This window comes from Hemitrygon akajei, chromosome 10 (genome assembly GCF_048418815.1).
Source record: "Hemitrygon akajei chromosome 10, sHemAka1.3, whole genome shotgun sequence".
NCBI lineage: Eukaryota > Metazoa > Chordata > Chondrichthyes > Myliobatiformes > Dasyatidae > Hemitrygon > Hemitrygon akajei.
In genome coordinates, this window is record NC_133133.1 from 40,203,164 (window position 1) to 40,223,210 (window position 20,047).

The 20,047-nt window shown below is 38.4% G+C and overlaps 1 protein-coding gene across 1 annotated transcript in view; it reads left to right on the forward strand.

The window, feature by feature from the left end:
* Positions 1 to 18,638, forward strand: part of LOC140734306 (ras-related protein Rab-39B) — a 30,957-nt gene extending 12,319 nt beyond the window's left edge. The window contains exon 2 of the mRNA XM_073058091.1: positions 17,019 to 18,638. Within this exon, the coding sequence (XP_072914192.1) occupies positions 17,019 to 17,445 (427 nt within the window). The 3' untranslated portion in view covers positions 17,446 to 18,638. The remainder of the gene's footprint in view (positions 1 to 17,018) is intronic.
* Positions 18,639 to 20,047: the final 1,409 nt, after the last annotated feature.

Consider the following 20,047-nt stretch of genomic DNA (forward strand, 5'->3'; position numbering starts at 1 on the left):
GAAAAAATCCCCACAAAAGAAAAGAAAAAAAAACCTAACCAACATGGGCCATTGCATTATGTCAAATATACACAGTAGCGTCAATAACTCCGTACCTCCATTCAAATAATTAAGGATAATAAGAGCGGGGTTTAGGAAAAGTCAGTTTTACTGATATGAAAATGTTGGATAAATGGTCTCCAAGTTTCTTCAAATTTAACTGAAGAATCAAAGACAACATTTCTAATTTTTTCTAAGCTCAAACAAGAAATAGTTTGAGAAAACCACTGAAATATAGTTGGAGGATTAATTTCTTTCCAGTTCAATAGGATAGATATTCTAGCCATTAATATAACAAATGCAATTATCCGTCGAGCTGAGGGGGATAAACAAATATTATCCACCATTGGTAAACCGAAAATTGCAGTAATAGGATGCGGTTGCAATTTGATATTCAGAACTGTTGAAATAATACCGAAAATATCTTTCCAATAATTTTGCAAACAAGGGCAAGACCAAAACATGTGGGTCAATGAAGCTACTTTTACTATTTTACTATTGGGCAGTCAATATTCGATATTTAATATTTTGGACACAAGAATCGATTATAGCATCTTGCCCATAGTGGGTAAATTTGGAATGTAAATCTGTACAAGACTTTTCATTGTTTTCAATTTTAGGATCTTCACTTCCTTTTTCTTTATCTAAATTGAATAAACAAATAACTAATCCTATAGTTAAACATACATTGCGAATATGGTTTCAATTTCGTAAATTTTTTGGCTTGAATAAGTTTATCTTATCAAGCCCTATTATATCTAACTTTTTTTTCCGACCCTTTTTTATGGATCAAGCCTTTGTATTATGGAAAACAAAACGTATAACATGTTTTCGTGATCTATTTTTAGATAATAGTTTTATATCCTTTGACCAGCTATCTAATAAATATAATTTACCTAAAACTCATTTTTTTAGATATTTGCAAGTTAGAAATTTCTTGAATAATATGTTACAGTCTTTTCCGAAATTATGTCCAATGGACATTACGGAAAAAAATTTAGCTCTGAATTCTTGCCAGAAGGGTTTAGTAGCCACCATTTATAATATGATCATGAAAATACAGCCAGAAGTATCAGAAAAAAATAAGAAGGAATGGGAAAAAGAACTTCATTGTCTTATACCCACTGAGCAGTGGGAGAAAATTTTACAATTAGTCAATTCCTCTTCTATTTGTGCTAAACATGCCCTAATCCAATTTAAGGTTGTACATAGGGCTCACATGTCCAAGGATAAACTTGCTCGATTTTACTCTCATGTTAATCCAACCTGTGACAGATGTCATTCTGAAGTAGCTTCATTGACCCAAACAAACATTTCCATAAGATGTATTTCAGACATTGTACATATATATCATATAACCATATATCACAAATCTCCTGGAGTATTTATCTGAGGTACACATTTATAGAAAAGAGTGGAAAGAAAAAAACAAGCAAAAGGAAAGAACTATGTACAAGTAGGGAGTGATCTTTTTTTTTTACAACAGATTCATTGATTTGTGAGAATAAAATCAGGCTTATGGGGCATTATGTAGTTAAACCATTTTTCTCAGTATGAATCAAGTTGTTCCAAATTGGATAAAATTCTCTTACGTATGATTGGATTTAATAGCCCATTGACATTAAAAGAAATGAATTTTACCTTGTCCTTAGCCATCTGTATTTATCTGTCAATGTATCATTGAAATTAGAATAAAACTTAATCAATCTACTCCCTGAACAAATAAGAACCAAGAAACGCAAATAATAACAAAAATGGCAACGAACGTGTGATTCCAAGGCTGAGGTCTCTAGTAGATGACCCTGCGTTGAGCTAGAGGAAATGTCTAGCTGTGGGGGATAACCCCTCCTACTTGTGAGTTGAGGGCCCCCATTGCAGTATTCATAAAAGTCAGTGAACAAATTCATTACACAGAAAAGATTTCCCTGTGTACTTCTCTCTCTCTCTCTCTCTCTCTCTCTCTCTCTCTCTCTCTCTCTCTCTCTCTCTCTCTCTCTCTCTCTCTCTCTCTCTCTCTCTCCTCTCTCTCCTCTCTCTCCTCTCTCTCCTCTCTCTCCTCTCTCTCTCTCTCTCTCTCTCTCTCTCTCTCTCTCTCTCTCTCTCCTCTCTCTCTCTCTCTCTCTATATATATATATATATATATATATATATATATATATATATATATATATATATATACACACACACACACACACACACACACACACACACACACACACACACACACACATATATATTCTCATTTTGGTGGGGAAAAAGGAGTAAGTGAGTGAATGAAGAATAACATCTAAGTAATATAAAATCCACATTATAATAAGTATTTCTCAAGATAGGTATATCACCGTGTACTTTTGCTTCCGTTTAGCTTCTCAACATTTTTAAAGTTAGCCAAACCTTATGGCTCTTCTGAAGGGGGTGAGGACTGTCTTTGGGAAACTCCCGGTCTCGTCCTGATATATTTCTTTCGGCCTCCTCCCGTCTCCTGCCTTCTTGATTCTTGCACTATTTCCCAAGCGGAGCAGGATAATTCCTCTGCCAGGCTTTCCCTCGTTTTGGTCATGCTGACGAGCGACCCTCTGGCCTTCATGTCTGTAGTCGCCTCTTCCACTGTCTGGTACAACCGCGTCCCATCGTCATAAAACACTCGAAGTTTAGCAGGGTACGGAGTTTGAAATCTAATCTTTTTTCGCTTTAGTGCTCGCTTTACCTCAGGGTATTCTTTGCGTTTCTGCAGGACTGCGGGGGGGGGGGGTAATCTTGGTCGAAATATATTAATTTATCATCAAAAAACACTCTCTTCTTACTCCAGGCCCTTCGTAGAATCTCCACCTTGGTGCTGTACCGAAGGAATTTAATTATTATTGAGCGTGGCTTTCTATCCTGGGTAGGTTTTGGGACTAACGCGCGGTGGGCTTTTTCGACTTCCAGCTTCATAGCCGAGGGAAGATCCAGCGCGTCCCGCAGTAACTTTCTGACAAACTCCGTCATAGATGAGCCCTCCGCTCCTTTAGGAACGTTGTAGATTCTGATATTTTTCCGCCGTGATCTTCCCTCCAAGTCAAGCAGTTTACCTTTTTGGTGATGTGATATTTTTATTGTCTTACTCAGTATCCATTCCACGTTTTGAATACGATCTTCCACCTTCTCAATTCGAGTCTCTGCCACCGCTATTTTTTGATTGACGCTGGCGAGCTCTGACTTAATATCACAGAGCTGCTGCTTTATATCTTTCTGGACCTCCATTATTTCTTTCAGGATTTCAAAGATATTTGCCGCTTTGCCTGAGTGAGGCCCAGCGTCCACCTCGCTAGCATGCGGTCGGGTCGGAGAGCCACTCGCTGCACTCCTCTCAGCCGCAGGCTCCGCTGTGTCACTTTTTTAATTTCCATTCTTTTTCCCCATTCTTGCCCCTCTTTTCAGTTCAAATATTTTTCAAAAAATATTATATTTGATGGGATAACGGGGCTAAATATGCGTTTTTCCGGAGGAGCTAGTGACTTAAGCTGCCATTCTCCTATATTCATTTTTTTCATGATGTAGACATTGCTGCCAAGGTTAGTATTTATTGTCCATTTCTAGTTATCCTTCATTAGCTTAATGAGGAAACCAAGATGGCTGAAGCTGATTGCACATACAGTCAGCCCTCCTTATCCGCGAGTTCCGTATGCACGAATTCAACCAACCGTGAATCGAGAAAACACGGAAGTGCTCTTTGAGCACTTGTTGTTCGAGCATTATTCGCCTCACATCTCGTTCGTTCGCTACTTGGTGCCTGTGAAAAAATGGCTCCTAAAAAGCAATTAGGTGATCAAAGTTCATGATAAAGTGCTTGCGAAGACTGAGAAAGCATTAAGTGTGTGGCTAGAGGACACGTCACTGAAGCATATCCCTGTCGATGGCCAAATTATACGTGAAAAAGATCTTAGTCTCTATTGAGCACTACTGTGACGGGGTTGATGAGAGTGAGAGAAAAGAGTTTAACGCTAGTAAGGGATGGCTGGCTGGCAGTGTAAAGCGCTACAGCCTCAAGAACGTAAAGATCACGGGAGAATCGGAATCAGCTAATGCTGAGGCAGCAGCAGAGTTCCCAGAGGAGCTGCAGTTCTGCAATTCTGAAGTCTCGACTTACAACACTTGAAGATCCTCAGCCCTCAACCTCCACAGTTCCTGACTTTAGTATTATTGAGCCTCCTCCATAGCATACTTATTCCCTAAACAAGACAGTGTAACAACTATTGTACAGGTATTACAAGTTTTACTCGTTGTTTGATCATTGTTCGCCTCGCGTCTGGTTCGTCCGCTGCTTGTGTTGTGAGCGTGAGGAACATGTACCGTTTGTTTTTCTTGTCAATATTCCCTAAGCATTACAGTATAACAATTATTTACATAGCAATTACATTGTATTAGGTGTTGTAAGTAATCTAGAGATGATTTAAAGTATACGAGAGGATGTGGGTAGGTTATATGCAAATACTATGCCATTTCATATAAGGGACTTGAACATCTGCATTTTTTAGTATCTACGGAAGGTCCTGGAACCAATCCCTCGCTGATAAGGAGGGCTGACTGTACTTGTCTTTTACACTCACATATTGTGCCCTAACATAATAGAGGATAGGAATGTTTTGTCCATTAGCTGAACAACAACAAAAAACTGGAAATGTTGGCTGCCTGAAAATTCTTGAAATACTCAGCCAGTGAGGCAACATCACTGACGGAGAAATAGAATTAATGGTTCAGGTTGCAGACATTTCATTAGAGTTCCCATTAACTGTTTAATTGTCCAGCACCCTTCATAACTAGGTGTAGCACGAATGTAGGACTTTGACTATTCCATTGGCTGTGGTGTTGTTTAGCTTTGTCTATTGCATGCTGCTTATCATACATGTAGTCACGTATTATGAGTTTGGACAGGTTGTTTCCTCATTTTGGGGTATAACTAGTGCTGCTAGTAGAGCACCAATGGGGTAGAGAATCAGTGGGGTGGAAGCTGGTTTGCATGATGGACTGGGCTCTGTTCACATCTCTCTGGAATTTCTTATGGTTTTGGACAGAGTAGCTACCATACCATGCTATGATACATCGGAATAAGATGATTTCTCTGGTGCATCTATAAAACTTGGTAAGTCATTGGGGACATGCTGAATTTCTTTAGCCTCTGAGGAAAGAGACACATGGGTGTACTTTCTTGGCCAGGGCATCCACATGCTAGATATGCATTAATTGCTGATGATATTTGCACCTAGGAACTTGAAGCTTTCAGCCATCTCCACATCAATGCCATTATACAGGCAGGGGCTTCCTGAAGTCAGTGATCATCTCCTTCATTCAGCTGATATTAAGGGAAAGGTTGTCTCGACACAATTCCACTGGACTCTTTGTTACCTTCCTGGACTTTGTCTCATCCTTGTTTAAGATCGAGCTAACTATGATGGTGTAACCGCCAGTCTTGTAGATGGGGTTAGAGCAGAATTTAGTCACACCATCATGAGTGTGTGTGTGGGGGTGGGGAGGGGTAGGAGTCTCTCTCTACTCATGGATCTCATGTAAACCCAGGTTATCTTTCGCTAAATTGCTTATTTCAGTCTAATAACTGGGCAATGCCACATTCACAGGGTATTCTGTCAGAAGATATGAGTAGGTATAAATGGCCATTCTCTTTCTAAACATCTGTACCTTCCCTTGCTCTTTAAAAATGATTCTCAAGATATATGCCTTTGACCAAGCACTGATGGCTTGGTGTTCCATTCAACTAATAATGCTCTTTTTACTCCATTAAAATAGTATAAACACAAGTTGTCTTTCTGATTAGAAATTATTAATGATGGCTTGATTACTGCAGATACAACGCATTGTTAGTACACTAGACTAGAGTGTACAGCAAAAGACGTGCTTTGCTTTTGGTGAATGGTTGGCAAAGCACACTTTGACACTGTATCTAGCTTACTGTTAAGTTCTGTATGTATAATAAGACAATATTAAGAAATAACATGCAGTAAAATTAATTTGACAATATTTTGAAACCTGTAGCTTTTGCATTCAATGTCACTTTTGTTTGCTTCTTGTGCATTTGATGCTACTCGTTCAGCATGAAGACAGAACAGGGTCCTGTCACTTCCCAGAATAACTACGTCCCAGATCTCGTGGAGTCGGGTTCCAGAGCTATGTTTCAAAATGGTTTCTTTTGAAAGACTTTGTATATTTAGTTTCAAAATGTAAATTGTTTCTGATCGTTTTATTTGAGAATTTTATTAGTTATAAGATTAATTTTAACTGATACCTCTGAAATATCATTTTCTTTTCAACCATTAATAAAAAAAACATAGTCTAATGTTATCATTTCAACATATTGACATTTCATCACCATCCAGTTGCCATAAATAGCAGCTTCTGTTTGCTATGTGTCAGCTCAGTGCAGTTGTAGAAAACTGCCAGTTACATAAAGTTAGCTCTCTCCATGATTGGCACGGTCACCTAGAGTGCCATATGGTCAGTAAATGTGCATCAGTAGCAGTTAGTCTGGCAGAAAGCTAATTCTTTTTTATTGGGTATCAATGCGTAAAGGCCAGTATATATTGTCCATCCTTAATTGCCATTGAGATGTTTGTAATGAGTTGCCTCTTCGAATCATTGCAGATTTACGGTGAGTGTACTTTGACTTTGCTGTTGGCAGGGAGTTCTAGAATTTTAGATCAGATAACAATTAGGGAATGTTTTTTATTGATCTGAACATTTCTGGGGAAACGCCAGGGACAGCTACCATGGATTTACTAAAATAAGGTCATGCCTGATATATATCTTTGATGCCAATAGGGGTTGTAGATTTGATAGACCACATTGTTGATGAAAGACATCTAACAAAATCCTACACTGCAGACTGACATGAAATGTTTGTGGAGTGTCGTTAGAGAAGCATCTTGACACTGATCAAGTTGTGCTCCATAAATTTAAGCTTTCCAAAAATACATAGTAAATTTAAATATTTTCATTATTTTGTGAAGTTATCTATGCTTTGATCATTAAATCCACAGGTGAGTCATATTTTAAAATGGGGTGGCATGGTAGTATAGGGTTCGCTCAATGCTGTACAGCACCGGCTATAAGATTGGAGTTCGTTTTGTGTTGCTGTCTGTAAGGAGTCTGTACGTTCTCTCTGTGCCTGTGTGAGTTTCCTCCAGGTGCTCTGGTTTTCTCCCACATTCCAAAAATGTGCGGATTAAAGTTAGTGAGTTGTGGGTGTACTGTGTTGGTGGCAACACTTGTGGGCTGCCCAGCACACTCCTTGTTAATATGATTTAACACAACTGCACATTTCATTGTATGTTTCAATGTGGTGGTGGTGGTGTCTCAAAGAACAATGGGTGATGATCATCAGAAGCCTGGGTGAAAGATATGGAGATTCTGAGATGCCCAGTCATCAAAATTCCCTTCTTGGCCTCACCAGTGTAGTTCAAAGGACAGCTTATGAAACAGTATATTTGGCACCAGCTTGGCTGCAGGAGCTGCTGTAAAGATTTTCAGTGATGTCCAGCTGCCTTAGGGACTCCACTCCAGATTTGCTGTCTGTGTTTACTCCGGTAGCCTTTGAGAATCTGCCCACAAGGCAGGGGACTGTTTACCCAGAGCTGGGGATCTGGTTCACGAGCATTGGTGGGCCTGTGTGCTACATGTGCAGGGACCAGATCTCCTCCTCATCTTCTGTAGTTCAGCCTAAGTACAAAAGGTTTTGGTTTCCATGTGTCGCCAGCAAAGAGGCACTACACGAGGCTTGTTTTTGGAGAGGCTATGTACTGGCAGGGAGAGACTTACACATTCAGCTCTCCTTTTTGCAAGACCAGCGGTGGAAGCTGAAAGTGAGAGCAACAAGCACTATCCAGTGCACTGCCACACTAGATGCATCACAGCACCTTTTCAACAACCATTTCAATGTACATGTGACAAGTATAATTAATCTTTAAAAAAAGAACAAATCTGAACAAACTGTTATGGAACATAGTCTACAAATAAATAGGATGTGAGATTAGCCTGTACAGCTCTACCTTTGCCCAGCTGCAAAATGATGACCTGAAAAGCTACCTCCTATGCAGGGGCCTTTTTGAGGTTCTTAATTGGATGTTATGTGACTTGGAGAGAACATTATGAGTACTGGTGTTTCCATATGATCTCTGTAGATGTTCTTGTGGGTGAAAGAGCTTACACATTTGGGAGGTGCTGTTAAACGTGCCTTTGGATGTTGCTGCATGCATATTGTAGGCCACCGTTATGCCAGAGGTAGGGGGACTGCATGCTTTGGATTCTGCTGTTTCTTGGCTTGTTTCTGGAGTTCTACCTTAAACCATAAGACATAGGGGCAGAATTAGGCCATTCAGCCCATCGAGTCTGCTATGCAGTTAAAGAGTATTTCATTTCCTTCTTCTTACTAATACCACCAGGCAGGTGGTACAGAATCATTCGATCCCACACCACCAGGTTCAAGAACAGTTATTAACCCAAACCATCAGGCTCCTGAACCAGCGTGGATAAATTCAATCAACATTACAGGTTCACTTTCAAGGATTCTACAACTCATGTTCTCAATATTATTTTTATTTGCAATTTGTCCTGGTTGTTAGTCTTTTCTCTTTTATAGTTTTTTGTAAAATTTTATTGTATTTTTTCATGTAAATGCTTGGAAGAACATTTTATTAAGTTGTTTGATAAGCTTCCCCATGTAGGCTCATTCAGAAAGTGTGGAAGCATGGGATCCAGAGAAACTTGTCTGTGTGAATTCAGAACCAGTGTGCTCATAGATGCAGAGAGTGGTTATAGATTGACCTTATTCTGACTGAGTCGGCCAGTGGTGTAGTGGCATCAGCACCGGACTTTGAAACAAATGGTTCTGGGATTGAATTCGGCCAGCTCCTTGCAAGCTTTCCATCCGTACTGGGTTGTGTCGAGCTAACAAAGTGACCTTGTAAAAAATAGACAAAGGCTAAAGAAATGTCAAGGTTGCCACCTGATGAGCCACAAAGCATGAAGAGGAACAACATCATTTTGACGGGAGGTCAGTGAGCAGTGATATTCGGCGGGGATCTTTTCTGTGACCCCCGTGCTTTAGGACTTGGATGAGGACGTTTGGGTTACAATAGGAAATTGATAAGTGAAGCAAAGCTGGGCTGAGGAAGTAGCAGATGGAGCTCAACCTGCAAAAGGGTGAAGTAATTCACTTTGAAAAGTTGAAATTGAAGGCAAAAAGCAGGATTAATGGAAGGATTCTTAGCAATGTAGAGAGTTCTTGGGGTTCATATTGATAGTTCCCTCAGAGCTGCCACACAAGTTGACAGGGTTGTTAAGGAGGATGGCATTCATTAATTAGCCTTGAGATAATATTGCAGCTCCATAAAACCCTGGTTAGACCACACTTAGAATATCGCGTTCTGTTCTGGTTGCCTCATTATTGCAAGGATGTTGAGGCTTCAGAGAAGGTAGAGATTTACCAGAATGCTGCCTGGGTTGGAGCACAGGTCTTATGAGGATAGGTTGAGCGAGCTAGGGTTTCTCTTTGGAGCAAAGGGGGATGAGATGTGACTGGATAGAGGTGTACAAAATGATAAGACACATAAATGGAGTAGACAGCCAGTGACTTTCTCCCAAAGTGGAAATGGCTAATAGAAGGGGATTTTAAGGTGATTGGAGGAAAGTACAGAGGGGATGACAAAAGTAATATTTTACATAGAGAGTGCTAGATATATGGAAAGTACTTCTGGGGTGGTGATAGAGGCAGATGCTTTAGGGACTTTTAAGAGATTCTTATTTAAGCATATGAGTGATAGAAAAATGGAGAATGGGAAGGTTAGATTGATGTTGGAGTAGGTTAAAAGGTTGGCACAACATTGTGGGCCAAAGGGCCTGTACTGAGCCGTGATATTCTATGTTCTAAAATTAATCTCAGGGTATTATATGGTAACATATACGGTGTGTACTTTGACAATAAATTTACTTCGAACTTTGAAGGATACTTGGTCTTTTACTTGTCTTTGCAGCCACAGTATTTAAATTGTTAGAGAATACATTGCCAAGTGGTGCAGAGGATGCTTTGAGTAACGAATAATGTAACTCTTAGACATATCCATTTTGCTTAAAGCTTAACTTTAAGAATTAGATGCAGTACTATATGCTTAGAAATTATGGCTCTGGAACTTCATTACCTCTTTTAAAAGACTGATGTTTCTTTCCTCCTGTAAAGATTTTGCCTTGTCTTTAGATCAGTGGTTTCTAAAGTAAGTGATATTGTCCCTTCCAGGGGCAATGGGGGTTTCTAAGGAGGCAATAAAGATAAAGGGGACAGTGGGGGGGGGGAGGTCGTTCAGTAAAGGGGGCGGGGCTAGGGGACAACTGAGGGATTACTGGCTTAATTTAAGAAATGCATTACATATTGTAAACATTTGATCCTCAATGGCTTATAATTAATTACAATGATCACGTAATCACATCATTTCTTACTAGCCCACAGTTCTCTTAGATTTTGCTTGAAGCATGTTATGGTTGTTGAAAAGCAACATTATTCTTCTGTATTTGGCATATTATGAGAAGTCTGGACTGAAGAAATAGTGTTACTTCCGAGTGTGGACATCACATTATTGCCATTCACTAGCGTAGTAGTGTAAGTTAGTAGGATTCCCATACTCTAATCATGTATTGACACATTTCCTGTGAATTAGTGTATGGTGTTCAATGGGGTGAAGTTTAGAATCTGTCCTTTTGAGATACTGCTCCACTTTATGTACCTTCAGGCAAAGGGTCAGACTTTTCCTGAGCTATGACGATGTCATAACTTTCCCCTTTATTGATCGCCATTCTTGAGGTTGGACTTAAACAATAGGCAATTGACTATAGTTGTTAATCCATAATGAATCAGAGTAAAGGAAAAAGAAGTGTAGACAGTAGTGTGGAGTATCTGAAATATGGATTTATACCAGCACCAAGCAACAAGCAGCCCTCAAAGTGTCAGTTGTGCAAAGAAGTTTTTTCAAATGAGGCAATGAAACCATCCAGGCTCCTTGAACATTTGAAGAGAATACACTCTGATAAAGCAAAAAAAAAAATCTGGCATATTTTCAGTGAAAACATTTTGTGACAGAAAACATTTCAAAACATGTGTGCCAACACTTTACAACAAAATAGTGATGGTTTGTGTGCTTCACGCAACATTTCATGACTCATTGCTGTATCTGGAACACCCCATACAACTGGAGAAGAACTGATTCTGCCAGCAGTAAAGGAGGTTCTGAGTACAGTTTTGCATATGTCACCAAGTAATTAAAGTGATTCTGCTCAGCAATAACTCTTCAAAGACGAATAGATATAACGTCTGAGAATGTGGAAGACACATGCAACATACTCAGGAAAATAGAATTTGCTTTGCAGCTCGATGAGTGAACTTTACCAGGCAATGAATCTTTGTTTCTTGGTTATGTTCACTTCATAAAAAATGAAAGCATGGATCAAAAATAGTTATTTGCAAGGGAACTAGAGACAGATACAAAGGGGGAGTTAATATTTTAGTTTGTTGAACAATTTTTCCAAAGAGATGGGCATTCCACTTACCAACATTCTTGCTTCTGCAACACAAGGGGCACCATCAATGACAGAACACCACTGTCCCACTATTACTTTCTTGAAAAAAGCTGTACCTAACATATTTACCATTCACTGTAATTCACAGACAGCATCCTGTCACATAAAACCAAAGTGATCAGCTGTACAAATTATTAATACTGTTATCACAGCTTGATAAAATCAAGATACATGCTCTCAGTCTTTTTCGAGAGCTTTTTATTGAGAATAATAAACTGTTAGAATGCTTGTTGTTGCACACAGAAGTCAGATTGCCCTCAAAAGGAAACTGTCTGAGATGCTTTTGTGTGCTTTTTTGAAACTGTGATACAATTCTCTGAAGACTTGAATGCTTCATTCAGGAACCATCTGAAGAATATTAGGCAGGACATTGCTTATTTGTCAGAATTTAATTCAAAGTTGAATTAAATCAATGTTCAGCTACACGGAAATGATGTGAATCTTATCACAGTCAAATCTGTCATCTCCACATTTCTGTCCAAGGTAACACTATTTATGTGCAACGTTGGCTGTCACAGCCTTTTCCAATTTCCGAGCCTCAGAGTTGGAAGAGAAAGAAAAAATACCAGATGAAGATCTTCAAGTATACAGTGCTCACCTGGGTGAGCTGCATAAAGACACGTCAGAGAGATTTTTTGGAAATTCTCTCGATTCTAATTCCAGATTGGGTAATTAATCCATTCCAGAACACCTGTAATGAGAAATTAACAGGTCGGATGGAGCTTGCTACAAAATGACTTTGAGTTGAAGTTGCGGTTTAAAAAAAAATCATATAGAGACTTTTAGTTGCAGAAAGAAATCTCTGAATGCTATCCTGAACTGTGGGAAAAGATCAAGAGGTTCTTTAATACCTTTCCAAAATCATCTTCAGTGGAGCGTGGTTTTAGTGCAACCAACTCCTTTCAAAGCAACGAGGCAGACTGCAAATTACTGAACATGGGGATTTGAGACTCTTCCTGAGTGACGTTCAGCCTGATGTTGAGAAGCTGATATCACTGCACCAATCCCCTCCACCTCATTGAAAGGTGAAAAAGCAATGACGTAGTGAAAAGTTGGACTACTAATATACATTCTAAAATTGCTGATGAAAACTGGTTTTACTGTAATTAAAGAAATACTTTTATTGGTAGCTTTAAATAGATTTGAAAGTTCAAAAAGTAAAAAGTTCAAAATTTTTGATCAGACTACATCCATGTCATCACGTAAAACCCTGGGATTCTTTTCCATGCAACAGAATAGTAACTGTAAACACCATCAATGAAAGAGCAAGAGCATAGAAGGCAACAAACTGTGCAAATGCAAATATAAACAAGTAGCAATAAATAACGAGAGCGTGAAGTAACAAGATAAAAAGAGTCCTTAAAGTGAGATCATTGGTTGTGGGAACATCTTAATAGACCCTGAACGATTTTGCAGTTATAATGGATTCTGGTTAATTGGGTCCAGCACATTTTGGCCCAGTTAAGTGGCTGCTTCAATTATCCAAAGTTTCATGGGAATAGTTAAAAAGATATAAAAAAGAAAAACTATCATTTAACTGAATAACAACTTATGTATTTAAATGAAATACAGAGCAAATTAGAACATTATCAATATTACTACAGTACTATAAAACCTTGCATTAGTTCATGATTGTTACCAATGGAGGAAATCATCTAATGCACACTGGCATAGTACTCGATTGGTAAACTATCCATTCTTAGCCCCTTGAAGCGTCAAGGTTTAACACTTTTACCAATAGCAAACAATTTTTCTTATCCGTTCCTGACATATTTGAATAACGTAGCACAGTAATGCGATCCATTGCTTTCTTTGAACCTGATAGCGTGGTATGTTTGTAGCCAAGTGAACCATTAGGCGTGGTACAATTTTAAAAGCATTTTCATCAGCATTATAGATGTCATGGGTTTTGTAGATTTCTGTGTTTCCCCACTTAGAATGTCAGCACTATCATTCTCGCTGCAACACACACAAAATGCCGGAGGAACTCAGCAGGCCAAGGAGCATCAATAGAAAAGAGTAAACAGTCAACATTTCAGACCGAGTCCCTTCATGAAGGGACTGAAAATCGACTGTTTACTCTTTTCCATAGATGTTGCTGGGCCTGCTGAGTTCCCCCAGCATTTTGCTTGGATTTCCAGCATCTACAGATTTTCTCTTGTTTGTGATTTTACTACACTGAGAAGTCCCTTCCAGGGATGCCTACTGTGAAGAAATACAAATCTTCACTCCTATCGGACTCCCCCTTCTCCAGCCCTGTATCTCTTTCACCATTCAACTTTGCAGCTCTTTACTTCATCCCTCCCCCTCCTGGTTTCACCCATCATCTTGTGTTTTTCTCCCCTCTCCCACTTTTTATATCTACAGTACTCATCTTTTTATATCTACTCATCTTTTTTTCTCCAGTCCTGTGAAGAGTTTTGGCCGGAAATGGCAATTGTACTTCTTTCCATGGGTGCTGCCTGGCCTGTTTCTCCAGCATTTTGTGTGTGTTGCTTGGATTTCCAGCATCTGCAGATTTTCTCTTGTTTGTCACACACATACACACACACACCTTGTCCAGTTTCAATGGATAACCATTGACTGAGGGCCTCTTCAACATTTGAATTGTTACCTTAACAGTTTTATTTTTGGGATGTTCCCTGTTGCCCCTCACATAATGCCGATTCTCCTCGCACCCTATTTTGCAGATGCATCAGGCACTCCAATTATCTCTGCCAGCTGGCGATGAATGGTGTTAGGCGGATGGCTTTTAATGTGGTCCAGTAGGGTAATGTTTTCAGCTAATATTACATTTTTTTATGCATTGTCTCAAAAATGTTTTTAAAGTCAAAATAAAATAACAAAATTATCAAATATTACTGTTTTTGAATCATCGTCCTTTGGCCCAAATGGATAATATAGCCCAAGCACATGCAGCTGACCATCTCCTGCCCTAGTTAAGCAGCAAAATGTCCCAAATCAATGAAGGCAATCTGGCTATTTTCTCTGTTTTTGTTCTTCAGGAGTTGTCCCAAATAAGCGGCTTCCCCGATTAAACAATGGCCCAATTAAACTGAATCCACTGCTTTGAATTTGCAGTTCATGCTTTGTTTCACTGAGCATCATAAATCAAATTTTTTTATAGTTTTAATTTAACTGGCCGAAAAGGGAGAGGCTGGGGACTTAGTCTGGCAGCCAAGAAACTGGTATCCAATAAAGTTTGGGAACCATTGATCCGGATGAATGGTGGTGTCCTGATTTTCTGATGATGCCAGTCCCATATGTTCCCCAAAGTAATTGAAAAGAGCTGTATGTGGGGGCAGGAGTGTGGGGTTAGTTTTCACGCAGATGGTCTTTCATGGTGTTAGAGGTTGGTGCTGCATGGGGAGACAGTTCTGTTTCTTTCCCGGGTTCTTTTTAACTCAGAATTCCAGCAGCTGCAGTGTTTTATTTCCACAGTTCCAACAGGTTGTTTTCTTCTGTTGTGTGTTTTCCCTCTTAATAATAGAGTACCTCGTTCTGCCCGATTGGCTCCATTAGACTTCACCACCCTTTCACAGGCTTGAATTATTTGTCTTCTTTCGCTTTTCACCGAATCATATACATTCCCTTTGTTCTCTTTATCCTTTGCACTTCTGAATATTTAAAAATGCTTTTTTTAAAAAAAAGAATTCCCAAATTTGAAGAAATAACATTCGGGTCAATGACAATCTTTGCTGCTCATTTCACAGTTGGTGCCAATTTGTGGAACTTCTCTAGTATTTTGTTACTTCAAACATTTATGTCAAATACATGCCCGATGTTCTCTGATTACTGCCTTTTACAATCTTGATATCCCAAAATGTTTTTGATGTCTTTTCTGAAATATTGGAGAATGGTTATCCATCTCACAATGGTTGCTTGTACAAGGGATATAAATCTTATTGATTTATAATGATCTGAAAGTAAAATTCAAATGAGTCTTGCTTACTTCAGATCTTGCATGTTATGTGTACAAAATGGAGGGAACAATTTTCCACTGCACTGGAATTCTGAAATGGCTGTATAAATGCGAATGGCCTAGTAAAATGCTGTTATTTTCTTTAAGTATCAAACTGACGATTCTCTTCCTAAAATTATCCAGAAAACACTGTTTTTAAATTAACATTCGATAGTTTTTAAAAGGAGCAGAATACTTTCCTGTGATGCCCTAAAGGGGAAGTACCTAGAAATATATTGAGTATATTTTTACTCTCTAGGTCCCAGGGATAGGACGATACTTTTATCTGTCATGTGAATTGATTAGGGTCACAGTCGGTAGAATATAAAAAAACTTGCTATATGTTCTATTTACAACAGCTTGGATCATATTCTCACTGCTAAGTAAATGCACAACCTGCAAAGCCTGCACATGTATCCTGGCGATGGCTAGATTATTCTGCATGCAGCAATCAATGAAGCATAATCCTTTTCCGAGAATTTTGACGGCGCACAACTGAGTGATCCAGACAGCAGACCTATTGGCGCACTTCATCTCCCCCACAGTGGCCCCAGGGTTGTGATTAAAATTATACTCACTCCAATAGGACTAGGATTCCGTGCTGGGGTGAGCAGTCTAGATTGGAAGCAACAGTACTGGGTAATCTCACAAGCTCTGCCACAGTAACTTGCAATCGTGTCTTAAAAACTCAGCAATAAAGCAAATACTTAATCTCTCATTGTAAAATAATAATGCCTCGTAAAACATCTCATGTCTGGCTATTGGTAAACTTGCACTATTTTTAAGATAACACATGAATTTGTACTACACCTCTGAATCTTGTATCTTAAATACTTAAACTCTTTTTCATGACACTACTTGCCATGAATTTATCTTTTATTTACATTTCATTTATCTATCCTTATTGAGCACTGAGCCAGCAGGTAAGAGGAGTGACAGTACAATGATGCATCTGTAGAAACAAGGGCAATTACTAATGCCTCATCAACAAAGGTGAAAATTAACAGCTGGAACATAACAATTTTCTTTTAGTATAAACGGTTCAACTCAGTAGAACAGTTAGGTTAATAATAAAGAATTCACTGGTCACAAACATTTGAAAGGGTGCTGTTAAAATTTTGCAGATTGTGTAAACATTTGGAATTTGTATTTATAATTTTCCCTTAGTCAAAATTGTGAGGTAGGGCAAAACTGAATTTGCCCTACAATTTAAAAATTGTCTTTTTAAAGATGACATTCTCTCCTTTTTAATCCAAGCAAAAGACAGATAAAGGTCACTGTTTCTTTTCCCTGCCACAAAGCAAAAAAAATGTATATAAAATGGTATTATATTTATAAATGATTGAATCTTAAGTTTATATTAAGCTCTTTTAAACTTTCATGTTTTTCTTCAATGTTTTAGGTCCATAACTCGTGCATACTACAGGAATTCGGTGGGAGGACTTCTCTTATTCGACATTACCAACCGCAGATCCTTCCAAAATGTCCATGAGTGGTTGGAAGAGGCCAAAGTGCATGTCCAGCCATTCCAGATCGTTTTTGTGCTGGTCGGCCATAAATGTGACCTGGCAGCCCAGCGGCAAGTTTCCAAGGAAGAGGCAGAAAAGCTTGCTGCTGCCTACCGGATGAAGTACATTGAGACATCCGCAAGAGATTCCATCAACGTTGAACAGGCCTTCACTGACCTGACAAGGGATATTTATGAACTTGTGAGGAGGGGCGACATTGTGATGCAAGAGGGTTGGGAAGGAGTGAAGAGTGGTTTTGTTCCAAATGTGGTCCACTCATCAGAGGAAGCTGTCAAATCAGGCAGGAGATGCCTCTGCTAATTGAAAGAGTGGAAACATTTAAATTGGATAAGTTCCTTCGCACGTAGAGACTGTACCAAATAAATACTGTTGGCCTTTTTAAGTTTGTGTTACAAATAATTCACTATTTCCACACTGTGGACATCTTGATCTCTATTTGTAAATAATGGGTCTTAAGCTATCAGTCTGTTACCCTATTCATCCTGCAACACTGATGAAGAATTTACCTACATTTTGTACCTCTGCAAAGAGGATACAAGGGTGGGCCCATTTACTTTGAAAACTGCTAAAAAGCATCTGCAAATGGGTCAGACCAACAATTACATCTTACTCTTTAAAAAAGAAAGGGTAGTAATGCAGTTGGAAGAACCTGAACTGCTACATTGATTTGATCTGTCCATGCTTATTCCTGGTACGGATGAAGATCCTTAGTATAACCTACTTATTCTTGAGCCACTGGCCTGTAAAGGCAGTTACCCGTGACTTCATTGGGAAAGATCCTGGTGTTAAAGAAATAAAATACATAGAAATTTATTTGGCCCAAGATCCATTTAAGATAAAAATTATAAAAAGAAAATCATCTGAGAAATGTTATTTTTAGGTTACATGGGTTTATTTCTTACCCCGTATTCCCTCTTCTCTCTCTTCCTTTAAGGCTAGAGCTTCTTGCTAATGTAGAGTGCAACATTAGATTTGCCATATTCACTTTGACTTGCTTATTGGAATGTAGGTCTGTTCATCACCATTGAATGCAATTTTGCCCATGTGCTTCTCCAACAAGTTTTATTGGCTAGTAAATGAGGAACAGGACCCCAGCCATTTTCCCTGTATATTCAGGAGCCACCAAAGTCAATGGTCTCTTTGCCCCTGACCTGACACAGACTAGATCCTCCATGCTCAACATAACTCATGAAACATTGGCTAGTGCAATTATCTACAATTTCATTGAAGAGTTTTCGCTTATAGTGATAAGAAGAAGAGGGAAAAACAAAATAAAAAATAAGATCAATAATACTATTTACTGTGAGTTAATAGTGAAAATTTTGGAACTACAAAATTAAGAAGGCCTTTGCTAGTCTCCTATGTGTAGTGACTGTACAAAAAAAAAGATATTTGTAAATCAGTAAGTTGACTATATGCTGTATATGATAGAACAGTGCTATTGAATGATTCATTACCTTGCTGAATAAATGGTTAATCCATCTATTCCTTAACCTGGTGAGTAAATAGGAACTATATTCAAGTACTTGAAAAGTGACTCTAATGAATAAAAAAACTCAAAAGTTAGTCAGGAACTTATCCTACTGTATAAAAAGAAACTGTAGGAAAAAAAAAACAAAATACACCCTTTACCTGGATAAACTCATACTGGATCATTACAGTTACATTCATTGTAAGTAGATCCCAAGCTGAGAAATATGCAAGCCTAGAGAGTCCGTTTAGATGCTAGGAAACTAGAGAGTAGCTTCACACAGTTGTGTAGCTTACAATTTCCACTTCCTAAATAAACAGGAATGCTACACAAGAGCAAATAACTGCTGAACAAAGTAAGTTATTCTCGTATGGATGAATACATTATTCCTGATTAGAGCACAATTTTATTCAGCTGGAACTTCTGTAGTGCAGTTATATCCAAACCATGCTACCCAGATGTTGATTCTCATCATGAGCAATTTTAATGCTATTTCATAGCAAGTGCTTTATGATGTTTCTGACAATTGATTCGAGTGTCATGGAGAAATCTTCAAAATAGCTGGTGGCATATATTTCCCAAGATTTTAAATTTTTTTGAGAATAACCAATTGCCACTGTGTCTAACTTCATGCCTCAAATGTTTCCAAATTTACTAAACCCTAGGTCCTGACAATGTATGTTTCCTGTTTCTTGCATTGTTGATTTTCTACTGTCTACAATTGCCAGAAATCTAAGTGAGCTCTAACTTGTGCTGCATCAGGCGGAGACCTCCCTTATCCATTCAAGAAGCAGATTGCTTTTGTAAAGCACCTTATTGCTTAAACAACCATTCTATTTATTTAGAAATATAGCCTATTTTGGATTGGGAAATATTATCAATGTTTTTGCAGGAAACTATGAAAAGCTACAAATGAATTAGTAAGGCAACCACTGCTTGATGGCCATTCAAGTAACACAAATTCACCCTTACAAACTTCAGAAATGACTAAAGAAAAATAAGAAACATGGAATTAAATTCGTTTCCACAGAATTTATGCGGGAAAATAAGTAAATAAAAAAAATTAACCTTTTTTCAACAGCATTCCTGTATACAAGTCAGATGATGCAGCTTTGTGTATGGAAAATAGCAATATGGACTATTTTCTAGGGAAGCAACCCCTTCCTCCCCTTAACATGGTCACCTGTAATTAATCAATTTTTTAAATGAAGGAAAATATATTGTTTCTGATACATGGAATGTTTCCATCATTAAAGTTAGTGATATACTCAGATATATCTTTCACTTAGATTACTTGTTTTTCAAAATGCAGATCGGAGCTAATTAAATAGTAGAAATGGATTATACTTATTTATCCCTGAGGCACCAACATTAAATTTTTGAAATATTCTAAAACTTCCTTGTGGATCACCTTTGTTAATGTGCCCTACA